Source organism: Terrapene carolina, unplaced genomic scaffold (genome assembly GCF_002925995.2).
Source record: "Terrapene carolina triunguis isolate 2854851 unplaced genomic scaffold, T_m_triunguis-2.0 Scaffold374, whole genome shotgun sequence".
Classification (NCBI taxonomy): Eukaryota; Metazoa; Chordata; order Testudines; family Emydidae; genus Terrapene; species Terrapene triunguis.
In genome coordinates this window covers 8134526-8153838 of record NW_020664725.1, presented here as the reverse complement: position 1 = coordinate 8153838, position 19313 = coordinate 8134526, and the positions used below count along the sequence as shown (strand labels likewise).

General features: G+C 51.8%; 1 protein-coding gene across 3 annotated transcripts in view; it reads left to right on the top strand.

Annotated features, from left to right (window-relative positions):
- Positions 1 to 15595: 15595 nt before the first annotated feature.
- Positions 15596 to 19313, top strand: part of OPCML (opioid binding protein/cell adhesion molecule like) — a 334725-nt gene continuing 331007 nt past the window's right edge. For all 3 annotated transcript variants that reach the window (XM_024198727.3, XM_024198725.3, XM_024198726.3), the window contains exon 1: positions 15596 to 15882. In XM_024198727.3, coding sequence (XP_024054495.2) covers positions 15716 to 15882 — 167 coding nt within the window. In that variant the 5' untranslated portion in view covers positions 15596 to 15715. The remainder of the gene's footprint in view (positions 15883 to 19313) is intronic.

Here is a 19313-nt window from a genome sequence, read left to right as displayed (position 1 = left end):
GTCAGAGTCAGGATTGATGAGCTCTGGTTTTGGCAGGTGGGTGGGAAGAGGATCTAGGTTAAAGCAAGGAAATGTGTGTCAGGACTCCTGGGTTCCCTTCCTGTGTTGACTTTGCTGTACGATTTTAGCCCAGTCAATTCCAAGCCTCAGTTTGTCCGTCTGAGAAGCAAGGATAATAGTTCTCAGGGAGTAGGGCTAGTATTTGTGCTTTGACATCTTCTGCTGAAAGTCATTCAGGAAATGCCAAGTATTGACAACAAAGACAGACAAAAAAAGAGTATTCCATATTCATGTTCAATTATTAAAGCAGCTAGTTTCCTGGCCAATGTTGGACAAGCACCTCTGCACACCCAGTCCAGCAAGAAAAATAGTTTTAAGGGGAAGGGGAGGGAAACAATAAAACACATTAAATGGCAAATGTCACCAGTTTGGAATGCTCATATTTTTTGACAGTGCTGCTCTATGCTGCGGCAGCTGCTTAACATGACAAATGCTGGCTTTAATAGAAATGCACGCGAGGAGATGCAGGACCGGGAAGTGAATAATGGAGCTCTCTAACCCGACGTGTTGTGTGACATGTTCGCCCAGCGATGAACAGCCCCAGCCGCTGTGACAGCATCTGCTTGTGCTTCCCACAAACGCCGCGCCAGGCTCTGGGGAGATCATTTGGAAAACGACTCTGTCCATCAGGCCCAATGGATTTGGGAGCTATGTTTCGGTGGGCTTCCCAAAGCGGTTCCATGTGCAGATGCCTCTCTGGTCGAAGAGCTGTCATTAGCATATGGTACATTGAACATAGTGTTTGCTTGTGCATAGTTTTGTCTGCACTGGGAATTTTACCTGTCGCTCAGTGGCAGGATGTCCCATTGGTTAGGGCACTAGATGGCACTTGGGAGACTTGAGTGCCATACTCTGCTCTGACACTGATTCCCTGTGTGACCTTGGACAAGTCACTTAGCCTGAGATCCTAAAGGCATTTCGACTTCTAACATCCATCCCTTTGAGGGTCAGGCCTTAGTCACGCTGGGTCTCAGTTCCCCATCTGTGAATTGAAAAACTATGTTGTGAGGATTTCAGATTATGAGGCACTCGGGTACTATAGCAACAGGGACCATATTAGGGGCCATAGATAACTGGCAATGGATGCAACTGAACTGGCGCTACACACGCAGATCAGACCAAAGCTTGTTCTGCACCCTTTTGAAATCATGGGTAAACCCTGCTCTGAGGGCCTGTCTCTAGCACATTGAGTTTAATTTTGCGATACAGATGAGCCCAGATTCAAAGCCTTGAATCCAAACAAACCTGAATGGTGAGGGTCTCTGGATCCAGATCTGAACTGGGCGCTCAGCCCCATCTCCGTAACAGGCTGAATCTAAAATGTGGCTTAGAACAAACCAGGAATGATGGAGAAGTTCAGATTCAAAACCAGACTTGGCGATTTGGGGTCACCTCTATTTGACGCACACCAGTTGGACTAAATGAACGAGCACATAAGGAGGGAACAGATAAACTAGTCTGGACAAGAAGAGACCTGTAGTGACGATTTACCCAGAGTACAAATGAAACTGAACCTTTCTGAGGGTGTGAACTAGTTTTCTTCCCTCCCTCCCTCACCCACCATTGTTCATGTCTTTTCCTCTCCAGTCCAAAGCAGACCAGATGAAATTTTGCAAGATACAAAAACTCTTCTCTCCTGATCATAAAGAGAATAGACCTGAAATACTACAGAGGAACCACTGCTCCTATATATTTGTCGGCTTATCTCAACAACCACCAAACTCTCTGTGTTTCACCCCATCACAGTTTGAATGCAGACAATTCAAAGCAGACAGGAAGGAGAATTTATGTATTTCCTCTTGCCACCCTCTAGAGGCCTGAAATCAAGCACATCAGCTTCCCTCGGTTCTCAGGCCTTCCTGCGCTCTAGCTGTTCAAACAGCGGGCTTACGCTCATGCAGAGCAGTCCTGCAATTCAAACTGCGGTCGAGTCGGAGAGACGTTTGAAAGGTTTGTGTGTGTGTGTGTTGGGTTCCTTGTGTCTCTCCTAGAGAGAGAGTGTGTGTGTGTGTGTGTGTGTGTTTTTGTTTGTTTGTTTGCAAAGGGCCATCCCTAGAGGGTGCAGAGCCCGGGGCAGAAGTGACAGATTCGTCTCTTCTAGGACCGACCATGCCAGCCGACTGCACCGGCCCGCAGGGCCCCCCAAAGTGCAGGGCCGGGAGCGTGGGGCCCAGGGTGGAAGTGATGGATTCATCTCTTCTGGGACCAACTGCGCCGGCCAATTGCACCGGCCTGCGGAGCTCCCCAAAGCGCGGGGCCCGGAACGGTCGCCCTGATTCGCCCTAGCCAAGGGACGGCTCTGTGCGTGCGAGAGAGAGAGAGAGAGAGAGAGAGAGCGCGAGAGAAAATAAGCCTATGCGCACCCAGAAGCAGGAATCCAGGCTTCTTCTTATGTGATTTTAGCCTTCTCTAGAGTCATATTCCTCTCCAGTGAAATAGCATTGAAGCCCCATGGGATTATAGCCGGGCTCAGTTGCTCATTGTGTCCAAGAGCAATGGAAGGTTTGAAAAGAAAATGAAATGGGCAGGATTACAGAATGGAGTACAAAATAACACGTGTCCACTCTCACGCTTCAGGGGCTAGGAAGTTTCTTGTTGTTTTCTTTGGTTTGGTTTCTGCTCACTTCTATCACTGCTCAATTAGCTACGTGTATTATGAGGGATACTTTCCCCCTTCCCTGTAAACCATTAGCTATTGGCCATGGCGCCAGAAGCAGGATAACAGCCTGGATGGGCCGGAGGTTTGATCCAGGATGGCAAATCCCATTCATCTTCTCAGTGGCAGGGGCGTGACTAATGCAAGGAGCAGGCATCTGTTAGGATTGGGCTATGTAAAGTATCCGTAAGGAATGGGATTGCCTGAACCAACCCACCCGGTGGGGCTCACAGCCCCTGCAGGGTGGTGTGTGCAGGCTGCGCTGCTTGTGCCTGGGTTAGTTTACCTGTGAAAGCCTCAGGAATACGAGTGCCGGCTGCTCAGGCTTGATCCAGTGCCCACTTCTGCCAATAGGAGACTTTTCCCGCACTTCCAGGGGATCTGGCCTTTGAGCAGCACAGACCTCCCTGGTCATAGGTTTTGGGGGGAAGGGGAGATGGAAGAGGACCCCCCACCCTTCCACCCAGCTTCAGCCAAGGGAAGCAACAGTGCTTTCCTCCCCTACTCCCTGCCGCCCTCAGCCTGGCTTGGAAAGGGCTGGGGGGACCTCTGTCCGAGAGCCAGAATCATTGCCCTGAGAGCTGCCGAGTGGAGCATTGGCCTAGGCTCAGCAGCGTCACTCTCAGCCAGCAGGGAGAACCCAGGGGTAGAGGAGAAGAGGCTCAGGTCCCAGTGGAGGGGGAGGAGAGAAGGTACCTTTGGGGGCAGGGGGCACAGAGCCTCTGGCATGGTGAGACACAGGGTGGTTGAGGAGACACTGAGCCCCTGGGGAAGTGCCCCTAGCATGGAGGGAGATGTAGGGGAAGAAGCCCCTGGCATGGGGGAGATATGGGGGGGAAGTGCTTCAGGTATGGAGGGGGAAGGGAAGGAGCCCCTGGTATGGAGGGGGAAGGGAAGGGGTCCCTGGCATGGAGTAGATCGGGGGAAGCAGCACACAGTACCTGCTGGTACGGTTTGGTTTTATCAAACACCCTAACTTCTGTTGTGTCGCTCGGTGAATGTATCTGGGCACTAACTGTCCGCCAGGGCGCTGCTGGAGCCTGTTGTAACTAACTGGATGAGGGATCCTTACAAGGTCTGTGCGGAGGGACCCTCTGAACCCTCACAGGATATGGTCTTCCCGTTGTTTGCCTCACAGCCCATGAACACTGCAAGGCAGAGAATAATACATTCTTCTCCATGCTGTAGAGTTCTGAGCCTCCGGCCTGTAAAAACCAGACCTCAGAGCTGCTGAGGTTTAGTCAGTCCTGCCCCACTCCTCATATTTCCAGTGAAACCCCCTCTCACCCATCCCCTGTCATGCCACTTCTTCCTCTCCAGTGGGAAAGTGGGACACAACATCACAGTGTTTTGTCCCGCTCCCCTGGGCAGATGGGAACCCATGGGAATTCTGAACGCTGATGTGCTGTATGCAAAAGCTCATCAACCTGGCTGTGCAGTAACCTATTTGCATTACACGCTGCCTTTAAACAGGAGAATGGGCCATATAGGGATTGATCAGCCCGTGCAGTCTCAGAGTCCAGAGCAGGCATGGAGCAAGGAGGAGGGGCTTTATGCAAACTCAGAGCCTACCTTCTCCAACCTGCTCCACCCCAGGGATTCACACCAACAAGCTGAGCCCACTGCAGCAGTAGCACTGTCTTGGCCCCCTCCGAAGTCCTGTCGCCAGCAGCCCTAGAGCAATGGCATCTGGTTGAAAATTGCAGGGACGATATATTTCCACTGAGCGGTTCCTTTATGAAAAGAAACGTTCTTTGGGGCGATATTGAATCAGACAGGCTTTTAATTGGCCATTTGTGTTCTCTTTCAAAGGGTGTTTTGGCATGTCCTGAATGCATAGCACCCGGGCAAAGCCTGGGATATTCCGAGCCTCTCTCTTTTCCTTTGCGCACACGAACACACCAGTTTGAGCGTGGGACTGGAGCCTGCGAGAGCTGGTGTGTGCCCAAGTCAGGTTCATCGCCAGGCGTCCCCCTCTGCACTGAGCGACCGTGAATCACAAGCCACCTGTGGGCCTATGCTGGGTAACAGGGCTGGAGAACAGGCATGTCAGAGAAGACGCTGGCATAGCCATGATCCTCATCATGCCAAAAAGGCACTTATCCTGGCCTCAGTTCTCCGCCTTCTCTCCTCCTGCTAGGACATGCAACATCTCTGCAGCACAGGCTTGGGGGTCCCGGTACCCAGCACCTTTACCCTGGCACCTGTACTACACTGGATGCTGCCCCAAATGTCCCCTCCTTGTCTCCGCACTCTCTTTCTTTACTCCCTCACTCAACCCCACTCCTCTCCTTTGTCACTCTGGCTCTCTCTGTCTCCCGCATGGACTGTGCCCTCTCCCCAGCCTCCTCTCTCAGCCCCCTTGGCTGGCTCCATAAGATTTACACATCCTCTGCCATCGAGCATGCTCGCCTCCCCCAGACTCTCTCTCTCCCTCCTGTGCGTGCCGTATTCCACTTTGCAGTAAATATTAGCTGACCAAACAAACAACTGCAAGTGCCATTCTCACTCCCTAGAGTCTGCTCTTTTTTCCTCCCCTGTGGTTATTATTTTTAATTAGCTTACAGCTGTAATTGTTGACTGGTTATAGAAAATATGCATGGGGAAGGATTTCTAGATAGACTCTTCCCCCTCACATCACCTCCATACCTTTGTAGCGGTAGGTGACCCCAAAAAGGTTTGGGGGATAATCACTCCAAATGGGGGCTGCTTCTCTGAAGTCTCTGAATCTCCCAGGGCTGTGAACCTCACAGGAGATGTGGATGGGCTTTAAAAAAACAAACAAACCGCCACTCTGATGGTGTTTTGATACATTTGCTTCTGCTCCTGGCTGGAAAGGGGTCGTGTAGCAGTGAGCATCAATGTAATGAGAAAAAAGTCACCCGAACAGAGTCGGCATAAAGAATAGCAGCTGAGGAGAGAACCCAGGGAGTCAGGACTTAGGTATAAAGCTTAAGTACTTTGTTGAATCATGGCTATAGGTTCTACAGGGCCATTGTAATCAAAGGTAGGGTTTTGATGCCTGTTACGGACCCTCTGAAAGAAAAGAAGGGGGGTCTTGTGGTCAAGGCTCTGGACTGGTATTTAGATCTGTATTTGGTATTTAGATGTATATTAGTCCTGAATCAGTCACAGACTCCCAGCCTGCCTTGGGATAAATCGCTTGGTCCGTCTGTGCCTCTATCTATCTCTAAAATGGAGAGACTACTTCCTTTCTCCACCCATTGTCTGTCATGTCTATCTAGATTATAAGATCTTTGGGGCAGGGACTATGTTTTACTAGATGTATGTATTCCGAAGGTTAGATTGGCAGTGACTTTGGGGTTTGGTTTTTATTTTGGCCTTCCTCTGCAGCATGGGCTGAAAGTCTATGGATAACAAGGGGGAACCAGTTGTACTGGGACCTCCAAAATGTGCGTATGTCTGTGTAAATAAAGTGAAGTGCCTGGGTGGGTCACTTAATCAGTTCCCTACCATTACAGAGGCCTCTGGATTTGATGGACATCAGTTCCTCCTGTTCTCTCCCCATGACACGTAATAATCGCATCTCCTGTGGGCTGTAGTGTTGTCTAATTTTGGTTGTCAGGTTTGGTGTGCAGGTGTTGGTGGTCTGTGACGTAAAGGAGATCAGACTGGGTGATCTGGTGGTTCCTTCTAGCCTAAACTGCGTACATCACCCATCACACTGGAGCCCAATCTCAAAAATAACTAAATTCGGCATCTGCTGTAAATGTAACTTTTAATGTAATGCTAATGTTGGCCAGTAGGGACCGCTGTAGAACAGTGCAAGATACTTCCTCTCTTTTCCTTCCACCAGAGCTGTGTCTGCAGGGCTAATCGAAGGAATGTTACCCATTTGAAGAGGAGATTACATTTTCTGACAATAACCCTGCTCGTTTTTACTAAAATTTGGACAGTAAAATACATTAAATGCAGACATACAGAAAATAAAAGCTGAGGTTGCAGAGAGATCCTGATTTAGTGCAAATATAAAAAGATAAAACAACTAAGAAATTAGGTAGAGTACGTAAATTCTGCCCAATAGATCCTCAAGAGGCCGAATCTGACAGTCTTAATTTTCGGAAGGGCTGGCCAAGAAAAGAACTGAGGGGAACATTTTTTACTGAGGTGAGCTGTTAATGTGGAATATACCAGGCAGCAGTAAATCCAGCTAAGTGTGAACAGCTTTAGAGAGACTTTCACCCTGGAAAGAACTTTTACACAGGGAGCAATGTACTTGGCTGGTATTTTTCGCTGTTCCCTTTGTGGTTCTTAAAGGCTTTTTTTTTGTTCTAATCAAGGCTTTTTCCTTCTCCCACTCAGCTTCTGTCTCCGATTTGTCTTGCAGGGATGTCACCAGCCAAGCCCACACTTGCAACACAATACTAATATTTTGTAGTTACTTTGCACCCTTCATCCACAGATCTCAAAGCACTCAGAGATGGGCAACTATTGCAACATCTAGGACTTAATGGTCACCATGGCAACAGCAGACCTAGAACTTAGATACACCCCTCCCCCATTTTTAAAGACTCAATCTCTTGGTCTTGGGCTATGTAGAGGAGCGGACTCACCCCTGCGGCGCCTCCTGCTGGTGACTTCCAGGAATTAGCTCGTTCCAGCTCTGGAGCGCCCTCTGCAGGCCAGTGATCCACCTGTCCTCTGGCCCTGTATCCCTCCCAGGACCCCAGTGCCCCTTTCTCTGGGGTGCTGCCCCCTGGCAGTAACCCCTCAGTCTTAGGGTCTCCCCTCCCCAGGGAACCCCCACCCACTATTCCCACCTTGCCTCAGTATAAGGCTACTGCCAGTCATCATCTAGCCCCATGCCTTGGGGCAGACTGCAGTATCAGCCTACTCATCACTGGCAAGGTTGGGTTTGGACCTGCTGTCTTGGCCTACCCCTGGGCTGCCCTCTGCAACCCCCAGTACCCGTTGGCCTTCTGCTAGGCCACAGCCTGGGACTTCCAGGCTGGAGCTCCCCAGCCTTTCCCCAGCCCTGCTCCACTCAGGTACCCTGTCTCTAGCTCCCAGCAGCCAGGCCCTGAGACTTCTGAGCTTCTGGCTCCGAGCCTTTATATACAGGCCAGCTGTGGCCTGAGTGGGACGTGGCCCAGCTGCAGTCACTTCCCCAATCAGCCGAGCTTTTAGATCTGCAGCCCTCTGCAGGGCTGTTTTTAACCCCTACAGGCCTCTTTCAGGGCTGGTTTCAAGCCCTCCAGGGCAGGAGCGGGTGTCCACCCCGCTACAGGCTACAAATGCATCTCAATTAGTTGTCAACGGTACAGAGCCTCACACACGTCTGAGCTGGTTTTATCCAGCAGAGGCAGAGATGCACATACATGGTAGCTAGTTGATTGCAGTATTATTAACCCCATTTTGAAGGTGGGGAAAATTGAGGCACAGAGAGGTTAAGTGACTTACCCAGGGTCATGCCTGGAAACAGTGGCAACACAGTCCAATTACTTTGGTGTCTGACACTGGCCAGTACCTAACAGGAAGAAGGCAAGAGGAAGGCAAACAATCCTGCAGTGTTCTCTGTGTCACTGGTTGGTTCCATGATAGAGGAAAGACAGACTTTCTCCTCTAGACCACCAGTTCAAAGCCGGTCCATGCTGGTAACAACTGAAAGTTTTCATTCTCTCTCTGACGACTGATGGGACACACATTTGGTGGTCTGTTCAGTTGCCAAGCCTCAGATGTCCACAACAGAACACCTTATTGGTAGTCCTAATACAGAGGTCAAGAGCCGGATGCACTGCGGTGTCTGAACTAAATAAGAAGAGTTGACAGCAACAGGGAGTAGTTAGGCAAACAGGGATGAGGGAGGGAAAGGGTTGGAATTAATTCACAAACGTGTTGGGTAAAAAATAGCAGCTGAAAATGTGCGAGAGACGAGAAGGTGGAGAGAAAAAGGGGCTAGGGACAGATGGAGAGGAGGAGGGAGAGAAGAGGAGAGAATGGCGCAGAAACTAGTTTAAAGATCTCATATATACAGACACCATCTGCATCTACCAATACAGCATAGGTATAGACACGTGCCAGGTACATACTATATACATATGGGCCAGATACTTAGGCCAGGTTTTCAAAAAGGGGGACTAGTGATTATGAGATATCTTAAAGGGGCCTCATTTTCCACTGGAAACAACAGGTCATGGCTAGTGTAAAGATGCTCACTCCATCAGATGGTAACACCCTGCTAAATAGAGAGCTCCATGATTAGGTGGCTGTGTAACATTTCTCTAAACAAAAGCTGACTGTTGTAACGAATACTGTGTTGTCTCGGATAGTTACATGGCTAGGATTGGTAAAGGGGGAGGAGTAGGAGGGGGGGCCAAAAACCATTGTGCACCTGCCCTCCACCATTCAGGTGCCTCTCAACCAGGGCACCCAAAAGTTGAGACCCTGGAAATCACTGATCGACTTGTCCTGGGGAAATTCAGGTCCCATCAGCCCCCTGGATTGAATTCCATTGAGGAACATGGAGTTCTTGTTTAATTAAACAACAAACCAAAAGACCCTCCCTTTCTCCAGGACAGATATGATTTGAAGATCCACCTTGTGATGCACTGCACATGTTTTTTTCCAGCTCACCCCCTGTGTTCTATTCCTCCCTGCTGTTTTGTGATCTCCTTTTCCCCAACTTTATGGGCTTCTAGATCCTACAGCTGTGAGTGACCATGCCTGTGGTATGCTGAGAGCCGATCAGAGCTTGTTACCCTCACGAGTGACAATCCACCACTGCTGAACCCTGGGTGCCCCCAGGGGATCACACTGAGCTCCAAGTACTTCTCGGTTCTGTGATTTTATTAGAGATTGGTCTGAGGCAAAGCCATGGAGCTGGGCACCCACATGGGCTGTGGGTGTTTGAAATCCAGGTATGGAGTTTGCAGATGGCCCCATCTTCATAACAATTATTATTCTTACAGAGCCATGTTTTAATACTGTTTCCCCTTCACCCATGTGGACATGGTTTTTTCCTTATCAATCAGGCTAGCAAAACCATGCAATAAAATAAATCCATTGTGTGTTTCCCCTCTGCTCTGAACATCCTAACTGTTAGGAGAACCCATTAACAACCAGGTAGCTGTTTGGCTAGGCTAAAACAAAACTGTATCTCTCATGGAAGAGTCCTGTTGAATTTGATTGGGATTCAACCAGTTGGGTTCTACAGGAATTATTATAAGACCGAAGAAGGTAATAGAGAATTCTAAGCTTTCTGTAGCTTTAAAAAAAGGTTTTAACCATTTTATAGAATTCTATGGCAGGGATATAATTTTTCTATTAAATTCTATAGATGGTCCAAAAAACTGACTGATCACTTTCTTAAGGGACAGATCGGAAACAGTTTTAAAACATTGTTTGGTCACCCCTCTGCCGCACGACCAATCTCTGTGTTAACTGTATTGCGGAGGGAAAGGATAGTCTTGTGGTCCTACCAAAGATGCGGATTCAACACCTGGCTCTACCATGGACTCCCTGTGTGATCTTGGCTAGATCACTTAGGGCTGTATGTGGCACGATGCTGCCTTATTCCAGCTGAGGATCTGGCCCAATATCTTTCTCCGTCTGAGTTCCCCACCTGTGAAAGGGGTGAATGATATTTTCTACTGTGTACTTAAATTACAACCTCTTTAGGGTAGGAGCCGCCTCTTTGTTTGTGCTCGGTACAATCCTGCAACATGGCTCCGGTCTTGCTTAGAGCCTCTCTGTGCTCCTGGAACACAAATAGCAACATGTAGGATGGATGGTTCAGATGGGATCTTACGCTGCTGCATGGTTTGCTAGCGCCGAAACATGGCTCCTCGGCCCAGAAACCCTTCCCCGTGCATGCTGATCAGAGGCAGTGTCCTGGAAGGCTGTTAGCCAGCACTGTGGATAAACATCTTGCTTGTTAGCGGAGTCTCGAGTGAACTGCGGGCAGGGCCTTAGAGCCAGGTCTTGTTGGAATCTGGAGCGCTAGCATGCTGGGTAACACAGACAACGCCAAGTTGGCGAGTGCCTTTCAATAGGAATGTAGGGATCCATACTAATAGACTCTGTCAGGGTTTTCTTAAATTCTCCCCGAGCCGGGGGGGAGGAAAGAAGAGCGTGGCTGGGTCTCTGGCTTGGAGCTGGAAGGGATGCTAGCTGTCTCTGCCTCTCTGACTGCAGCTTCCTATAGCTCTGGGGAGATGGAGCGAAAATCCAGTAGCAGCAGCAAGGTTGGAGAACAAGCTGATCAAACACCTCAGTCCTTCATTCCCAGGGGTCTTGCTGGCTGCTCACCGTGAGCTTCTGGCCCCACTGCCTGACTCACTCCCCAGCCTCCAGTCTTCCCATCCCTCACTAATTACTTCCAGGCCTGTACTCCTGACCTTTGCAAGCTGCTGATTAGAGCAAGGAGGGAGAAATCTCCAAGGGCGATTGTGGCTGACCTCCGCCACTAATAAAACCTGAGATTGACAATCAGAAGGAAGGAAAGAAGGGGGCAGGGGGGAGAAGGGACTCATCCTCACAGGCTCAGTTTCTTTCTGAGCCTGTGGTATGCTGAGAGCCGATCAGAGCTTGTTACCCTCACGAGTGACAATCCACCACTGCTGAACCCTGGGTGCCCCCAGGAGATCACGCTGAGCTCCAAGTACTTCTCGGTTCTGTGATTTTATTAGAGATTGGTCTGAGGTAAAGCCATGGAGCTTGGCACCCACATGGGCTGTGGGTGTTTGAAATCCAGGTATGGAGTTTGCAGATGGCCCCCTCTTCATAACAATTATTATTCTTAGAGGGCCCACCTAAGCTCAGGGCCCAATTGCGCTGGGTGCTGTACATACACATAGTAAGAGGCAATCTCTGCAGTGAAGAACCTGCAGCCTAAATAGACTAGACAGACAAAGGGCAGGAGAAAGAGCAGTATTATCCCCATTTTTCTGACAGGGAACTGAGGCATAGAGAGACTAAGGGCCAGATTTTAAAAGTTATTGAGGAGCCTAACTCCCCCATTCATTTCTATGGGAGTTAGGCACCTAAATACCTTTCCAAGTCTGGCCCAAGATCACACAGGAACTCTGTGGCAGAGCTGGGAATTGAAGTTGAGTTTCTTGAGACCCAAGCCAGTGTCTTAATAACAAGCCCTCCTTCCTCTCATTTTCCCTTTATAATGGCGGACCCAAAGCTCCACTTCCCATCAACCCCAGCCATCAATTCAGATGCAGATTTTGTGCCCTTAGCACAAACCCACCCACCCACTCTTTTGTAAAGTTCTCTGTCTTCCCTCCCCATTCCTATTCCTTTCTGTTGAGATCAGCATGTTCACTCATTATTAATTATATTGTGGGTCCCAAATGCATTAGAAGTGTGATTCAAATGTACGCCAGAAAAGTTACAGTGACTGCGTCACCCACCACCGAAATGCAGCCACCTCTGGGGCATAACGTGGCAGCTGGAAATATGAAGGATGGTAGGAGGCGCATGAAGGTTAGTGGGGCAGAAAGGCACTGAAGGTTGGTTAGCCAGAGTGGGGAAAGGTTATCTTCTTGTCTAAACTCTGTATATTTGGAAAAGAATAGAGGTTAGGGCAACTTTTTATCTCCCCTCAATCACTTGGCTCAACCCCCAACTCTAATATCACATGGATCCACCATTCCACATTTAATCTGCTTGTGCTTCCTGCTCTTCTGTGTCCAAAACAGCCCCTGGGGTGAGTCTGGTTTAGGCGAATAAGCTGCACAGTCTCCTTCACAGTCGTTCCACTCCATTGGGTAAATACCCAGTTAGGCAGGTTTTTGTTACATAAATATGTATAACATTCTCTCTCTCTCCTTCCCCGTCCCTCACACACATGCCCAGCTATAGATAGCAGGGAGTTATCTGTCTGTCTATCTATCCATTCCCCCCTGTCTGTGGCCATCCATCCAGTCATGCGTATTCTTATCTCTGGAGGCTGGCTCAGCCCTTTCGAAGGTAGACATGTACTGAGGCAGGATCTCAGTTCAATCTTCCCCTTGTATGCATTACACCCATTTCAGCGTTATTTCAGAAACATGCACTGTGTGTCAACAGCTTCCTATCCCAAGGGGTAAACACCAATTTACCCAACAGACCGGAAAGCCCCTGCAGCCGCAATCACTCCAGTCAACCCAGTCCTTGCACTGGTACGTGCTCGATGGACTCCATCTCCATACGTAGGGCCGAGGTGCAGCTGGTTTGTGGTTTATTCCTTCCTCTCAGCAGCTCCATATGCATTTCCCCTGTGTTGATGCCTGGGGTGATCTGGCAGGGGCAGCAGGCCAGTCTCTCAGTTACCTTGAGCCGTCAGTGACCCTGCTTAAGTGGACTGGAGCCAACTTGAACGTTTGGGGCGAAGCAAACATTTTTTTAAGAGCTATGCCACCTTTGGATGGAAAGCCCAGCCTCTGCCCAGTTTCATCAGGCCCGGCTGCCCTATTTATCCATATGACGTAGTCAGCATCTCTCAGCCATAGCTCTTGCCTTGAGCCAGTGTGAGTCCCTGCAGCGTTAAGCCCTTGGCTAATGCTGTGTCTTTAGGGTCGTGACATTTCAATGCAAGATAGAAATTGATCTATCCAGATTATTCTGAAAGACCTGAGCGATGCCAGGGATCCTCTGTCACACGTACACATACTTCTAGGGTCCTTTCCATTTCAAAGCTCCTCAAACCTTAGCACCCGCCCCTCCCCACCCCCCAGACTTTAGGGGACCTTTAAGGACTCTAAAAGCTCCCAAGTCTCTAGCCATAGTCAGGAAATTGTAACCACTACATTTGGAACTTGACTCGTTCCCGTCACACCCCCAGTCTAGGGAAGGCACACAGAGGCATAGTAAAGCAGCTAAAACTCCCTTCACTGGCCAGATCATCCCGCATCAGTATACCCCAATCTCGTGGGGTAGGTAACACATCCTCAGATGTGCCATCTGACCGCTGACCCAGTGGGTTCCATCAGAGAGAGAAATCTAACAGGTGTTAACAGAGAGCTTGCCACGGGCGAGTCTGCTCAGCAGGGGTTAATTTTGCAGGCAGGCAATTAAAACATCACCGGGTCAGCAGCCTGTTGGCAGGGGGTCTGAGCTGAGCTATCTCGGGCCTTGTGGAACAGGTGCCATGCAGGGGGCTCTCTGAGCCCCGTGTGCATGCTGGGTGATCCTTGGCACGGGCCGGTTGATGATAATGGCAGAGGGCACTCTGTACTGGTCCACAAGGGGTGGATGAAAAGCCCTGAGCATCTCCTTTGGGTCAGTGCCTGGCAGCACAAAGGGAAGAACTTGCTTGGATGGCGAAGGGGAAGGCATGGCAAGGGGAGCCCTGTGCTTACATGACGGGGGGCTGGGGGATCTGCATTCAGGTGCACCGTATGTGTGGGGTAGGCAAGGCCAGGGGGGCCAGGGCTGGGGGCTGTATGCCTGGGGGAGGCGGAGAGGAAATGGGGTGCTTGGGGCACGGGCAGGGTATGCAGGAGGGATGCTGGAGGCCACCTGGGGGCATGGAGAGGGAGGAAGCAGGAGATACGGGGGTGTGGGAGAAGCTGAGCAGGTGCTTGGTAGCGGGCTATTATTTATTTGTATTGTGGTTGCACCTAGCAGCTTCAGACATGGACCAGGACCCCATGGTGCTAGGCGCTGTACAAACAGAAAGAAAAGCCGGTCCCTGTGCAATCAAAACAGAAAACTACAGACAACAGATGGATCCGGACAGAGCACAAGGAAACCGCGAGACAATACAGCACGGGCGTGGTCCCAGCACACCAGCTGCCTAAGCTGGGGTGATTTATGTGGGAGCGGGGACAGCCTGGGTCTCATAGTTGTGTGGTGCCCTACTGTAAACCCAGCAGCCAGCGCTGATGCCTGCAGGGTGGGAGATTTATTCTTCTCAGAGGGGTCCCTGCTGCAGCTGCAGGAATGGTTTAATTACACACACACTCTCTCTCTTTCCCCCCCCATGCCTGGCGCTGCGATGGTTAATGAGGATGGAAGAGGCTGGTGGTCCCCTGGCTCAGTGATGCCGCCTCTGCGGGAGCCCAGCGCCAGCCGGCGCCTAGCGCTTGCACCGCACCAGGCAGCCCGGCGCGGGCAGGGTTAACGTGGGAGAGCCCCGCCGCCGCTCCGCGCGCGCGGCTCAGTGTGGCGGGGCCGGAGCCCGGGCGCTGGTCAGTGATGGAGTCGCTGCCATGACAACCCCGGGACGGCAGCGCCCGGGCGGGCGAGCTCCGCGGCGATGCTCCCGGCCGGGAGGGAGCGCGCAGCTGGGCTGCTGAAAGTGGGGGCAGCCGCCGGCTCCCGCGCGCCTCGCCTGCCAGCCTCTCGCCTCCCGCCGGCCGCTGCGTCCTCCCCTCGCTGAGCAGAGCCGGGGCCAGCCGGGCTCCTGCCCCGCGCCCCGCGCCCCGCGCCCGCCGGGGATCGCAGCCGAGCCCGGGCGGCTGGAGCGCGCCAGCCTGGCTCTGCCTTGCGCTGGCACCAGACTCCGCTGCTCCGCAGGGAAGTTTTGATCTTGCGACAGGAGCAATTTTTTGGTGGCTTTTCTTTATTTTTTCCTCCTCCTCCTCCTCCCTTTTCTTCCCCCCCCCCCCCCCCCCCGGGCCCGCTCCTGCCCGGCCCCAGCCCGGTTTTGACAGCCACCCCTCCCTGTCTTGCCGGAGAGCCTCACGCCTCCTCCTCGGGTGATAAACTTTTGAGGCCAGATCTCCGCAGCGCGTGCCCAGCGGAATCTCAAAGTAGCGTCTGGAGCAGAGAGAGATCCGTGACCTTCATCTCTCGCTCGGCACCTTCCCTCCTCCTCTTCCTCCGCCCCCCCGGTGCTCCCTTCCTCCTCCCTCGCCCAAGGAGTACTGGGGACTCCCTCCGGATGCTCGGTTCTCCGAGGCTGGATTGCCAGGGGTGCTGCTAATCTCCGAGGAGCTCCGTGCCTGCCCTGCGCTCCCACCCTGTTTGCCTGGTTTCCCCCCACGTTTCTCCTGGTTGCCTTGTCGGGTGTGTTTCTGGCCTTTTGGAAAGTCCCTGCTGCCCAGGATGGGGGTCGGCGGGGGCTTAGTCGTGCCCTGGAGGTGCCTCGTCGTCCTCTGTCTCAGGCTGCTCTTCCTTGTGCCCGCAGGAGTGCCCGTGCGCAGCGGAGATGCCACCTTCCCCAAAGCTATGGACAACGTGACCGTCAGACAAGGGGACAGTGCCACCCTCAGGTAGGAGCAGATGTTTTTTTCTCTGGGTATCTACAGGGGTGTCGCTCTGTGGGTGCTCCGGCCCCAGGTGCATGCCAGGAGGGGCTGTGTAGGAGTGGAACCAGCCTGCGGAGCCAGGGGCTTTCGATGCCACATGGCAACAGGGCTCAGCCTTGGCTCTGACTGTTTCTCCTGTAAAAACAGGTTGAGAGGGTTTGTCGTGAATGGGGTGGGGGTGAGACCCCCGAGTCAGGGAAGAACATATGATGCTGAGTCAGGGGCTTCGGAGCCCCGTGAGCTGGGAGTGGGGGTTGCTGACACGGTAACGGGGGTGTCTCTGCATAGAGTGCCAGGGCGTCTAAAGGAACGAAGAGGGTACATTCTGTTGTTTCTTCGGCACTGGGGCGTGGGTGCCAGATGGGGGGGTTGCAGTGAAACGTGGGTGCTGGGCGGTGTCACGGTGGAGCTGGCAGGAGAACGCTGGTGCCAGACAGTTTGCTGGCAATTGGGTTTAGGTGGCAGACAGTGAGCTTGCGCTGGCTGACACTCCAGTTCTCTTCCTAAAGTTGTGTGTATGTGTGTGGGAGGCGAGGTGGGGTGAGTATCAGGGCTCTGTATTGCCTGTGTATCTATGCCAGTCTGCATTTCTAACCGGTTTCCAGGGCTGTGATGCCTCCGGAGATGTCAGTATTTTGCCTTGATCACTTTATATTCTCTGCACACATCTGTTAATATCAAATCAATCTTTTACTCCGGGGGTGCATCTTATGAATTCTGATGGATGTTTTACCTTACGCTGTTTGCTGCAAAAGAAATGCAGGCAACTTATATGCAGATGAGCCGCTTCTACACGAGGCAGTACAGCAGAGCATCCCGTTCCCTTTCCTCGGCGAGTTACAGGTGTGCCCAGTGTGCTGTGGGCGCGTGGTTTCGGCACAGCAGAGACAGCCAGTTCAGGAGATGCTGACTGTGCTGCTTGTGGTCAGATAGACAGGTCCACTGTTTTTCCGGTCATTTGTGCGGCATGACGTGTCCGTGGTGGGGTGTGGATTTTGTGTACGAATCTTAAACAAACAGGTCCTAAGAACTTTGTATTCTCCTGCCCCGTCTCGAATGCCAAATAGTCTGTGATACCGCTCCACCACACTAGCCCGCCTGCTTCCTTCCATACACCCAGAACGGCAGGGCTGCAGTAAGCAATTCTTCCTCCCAAACTGGCACAAGGGGGAGCAACATGCAGGCTAAGTGTGTCATCATATCCTCCTCTAGCAGCTGACCCACATAGGGGATAAGAGCCTACTACGATTGCCAGCTGACATTTCCTCCTTTAAGTTCAGGCAGCAGAGATGCTGAAGGGCCTGGGTTCTATCCCAGCTGATGCCCCATGGTGAGGGGTCACTACCAAAAGGATGCTGAGTTCAGAGCATAATGGGGTGGTGGGGCTGAGTTTCCAAGAAGAGTGACTGATAAGCCCTGCCTGTTTAATGGGGGCTTTGCCCCATTTACCTATCTGCTTCCTGGTCTGTCATCTCCCTGCTTCATGGGCAGAGGGGCTCCCGGAGGGAGATGGACAAATTGCACCCTGCCATTCAGACAGTGGCCTTGTTAAAACAGGACCCGCAACACCACTGCCCCTTTCCAAAGCTCATTCCCAAAATTAGCTAATGAGCCCGCACATACTCTTCTGAGAAGAAAGAACAAACAGAACAGAAATCCAGAGGCAAAGTGCCACCCATACAGTCATACATAGGGGAATTGGGGTTAGGACCTGGGTTAGAACTCAAGACTCCAGTGCTCAACCCTCTGGCTCTGAAATAAACATACTTTCTGCAGGCCAGTCAGAGTCCCCCACCACCACCACCACCACCACCGCTCCCTTTTGTGCTCTGTCATCTTCAGGGTCAGATTCTCCCTGAGATCTGCCCAGCCCAAGCCGGGGTGGTTTACAATTTGTGATTAAAGGGACGCAGGTTAAAAAGAAAAAGGCACAATTTCCGTTTTGCTCCCAATAATATAGCCTCTGAGATAATTAACCTAAGCTGGTTAAAAATCTCATTGTCCTTTCACCCTGGATGCTGCTTGGTGGTTTTCTGAATTTCTCCCAGCCTGGAAAACGGAGGCAGACTAGTTAGTAAACTTTCAGGTTCTCATGCCCTAGCAAAGTGCTGTGATGTTAGGGCTGCAAATCTAACAGGGAGAGGATCATATGTTCAAAATATAAAGCCATTTTCTTTTAGGGTTCTTGGTTTTAAACCACTGGGAACATGCCTCTTAGTCTAATAGCTTAAATTTTAGGGATACATATGATTTGATGCTGTCTCGGATGCACTCTCTGATTTCCACCAGCAGAGGGCCAACTTTGATCTACTTTTTGAGGCTCTGGCCTGGTTGCCTGCTGTGAGGCTGGAACTTGCGGCAGCTGGCCTTGGGAACGGGAATGGTTGGGAAGAATCCAGCCCCATAGCTGTTGGGCTTTTCAGCCTTTATCAGTCTCTCGCTCCTTTCATCTTTTTTTTTTTTTTGCCCTCTGTCTCTCCGTCTCTTCAACCTCCCCCTCTTTATCCCCTGTCTCTTCGTCACCGCATGCCTCTTCTCCACTTTCCCCATTTCCACCCTTCTATCCCCAGCCACTCTCGTTGCAGTGAGCCACTTCCCTGTCAGCCCCTTGCACTTGCTTTGGTGGTGGTATCGCTGGGAGCCCAGCCACAGGAATTGTGTGCCGCTCTCCTCATGCCTTTCCATGATAACTGCTTGCCAGGCTCTGCTGGTACCTCCTGCCAGCCCCACTTCCAGCTGGCCTTGCCAGGCTCCCTTTTGAATTTTTTCCCTGTCGCCTGGGTGCCAGCCCCTAGAAGACAATTAGTTGCTCAGTGAGCTAATGAAGATTCAGGACCCCCTAGCAGTGTCTATGCTAGCCCATCGTGCCCACAGCCTCTTCATTAATCAGCTTAACCCAGTGGACCTCTCAGGGAATGGTTTGTCTAATGGGGGCCCTGGGAGGCTATCAAAGCCAGGGCACCAGCTTCCCTGCTGTGCTCCACCATGGTGCCACTTCCCTTCCCAGGGGCTCCACTGCGCAGAATGATCAGTACGTGTGTTGAAAAGCACAGCCTTAGCTCTCTCTGGAGCCAGGGCCGGCGCCAGGCACCAGCCGAGCAAGCTGGTGCTTGGGGCGGCAGATTGTTGGAGGCGGCATTCTGCCCAATCCTAGGGCGGCACGGCCGCTTTTTTTTTTTTTCCTTTGGTTCTTGTTCCGCTCCGGCTGCCCTGTAGGGGGCGACAGCGTGGAGAACCAGAGCGCCCTGCAGGGCAGTCCTCTTCCTTCCCTACCCGCCGACCGTAGCGGAGCCCTCGCGGCAGGAGGCAGGAGGCGGCGCAGCGGGAGGGGCCGCGTGGCAGCGCCCCTGCTGTAGCCCTGGCCGCCCCCTTCTCTCTCTCTCCCACCCGCTCCC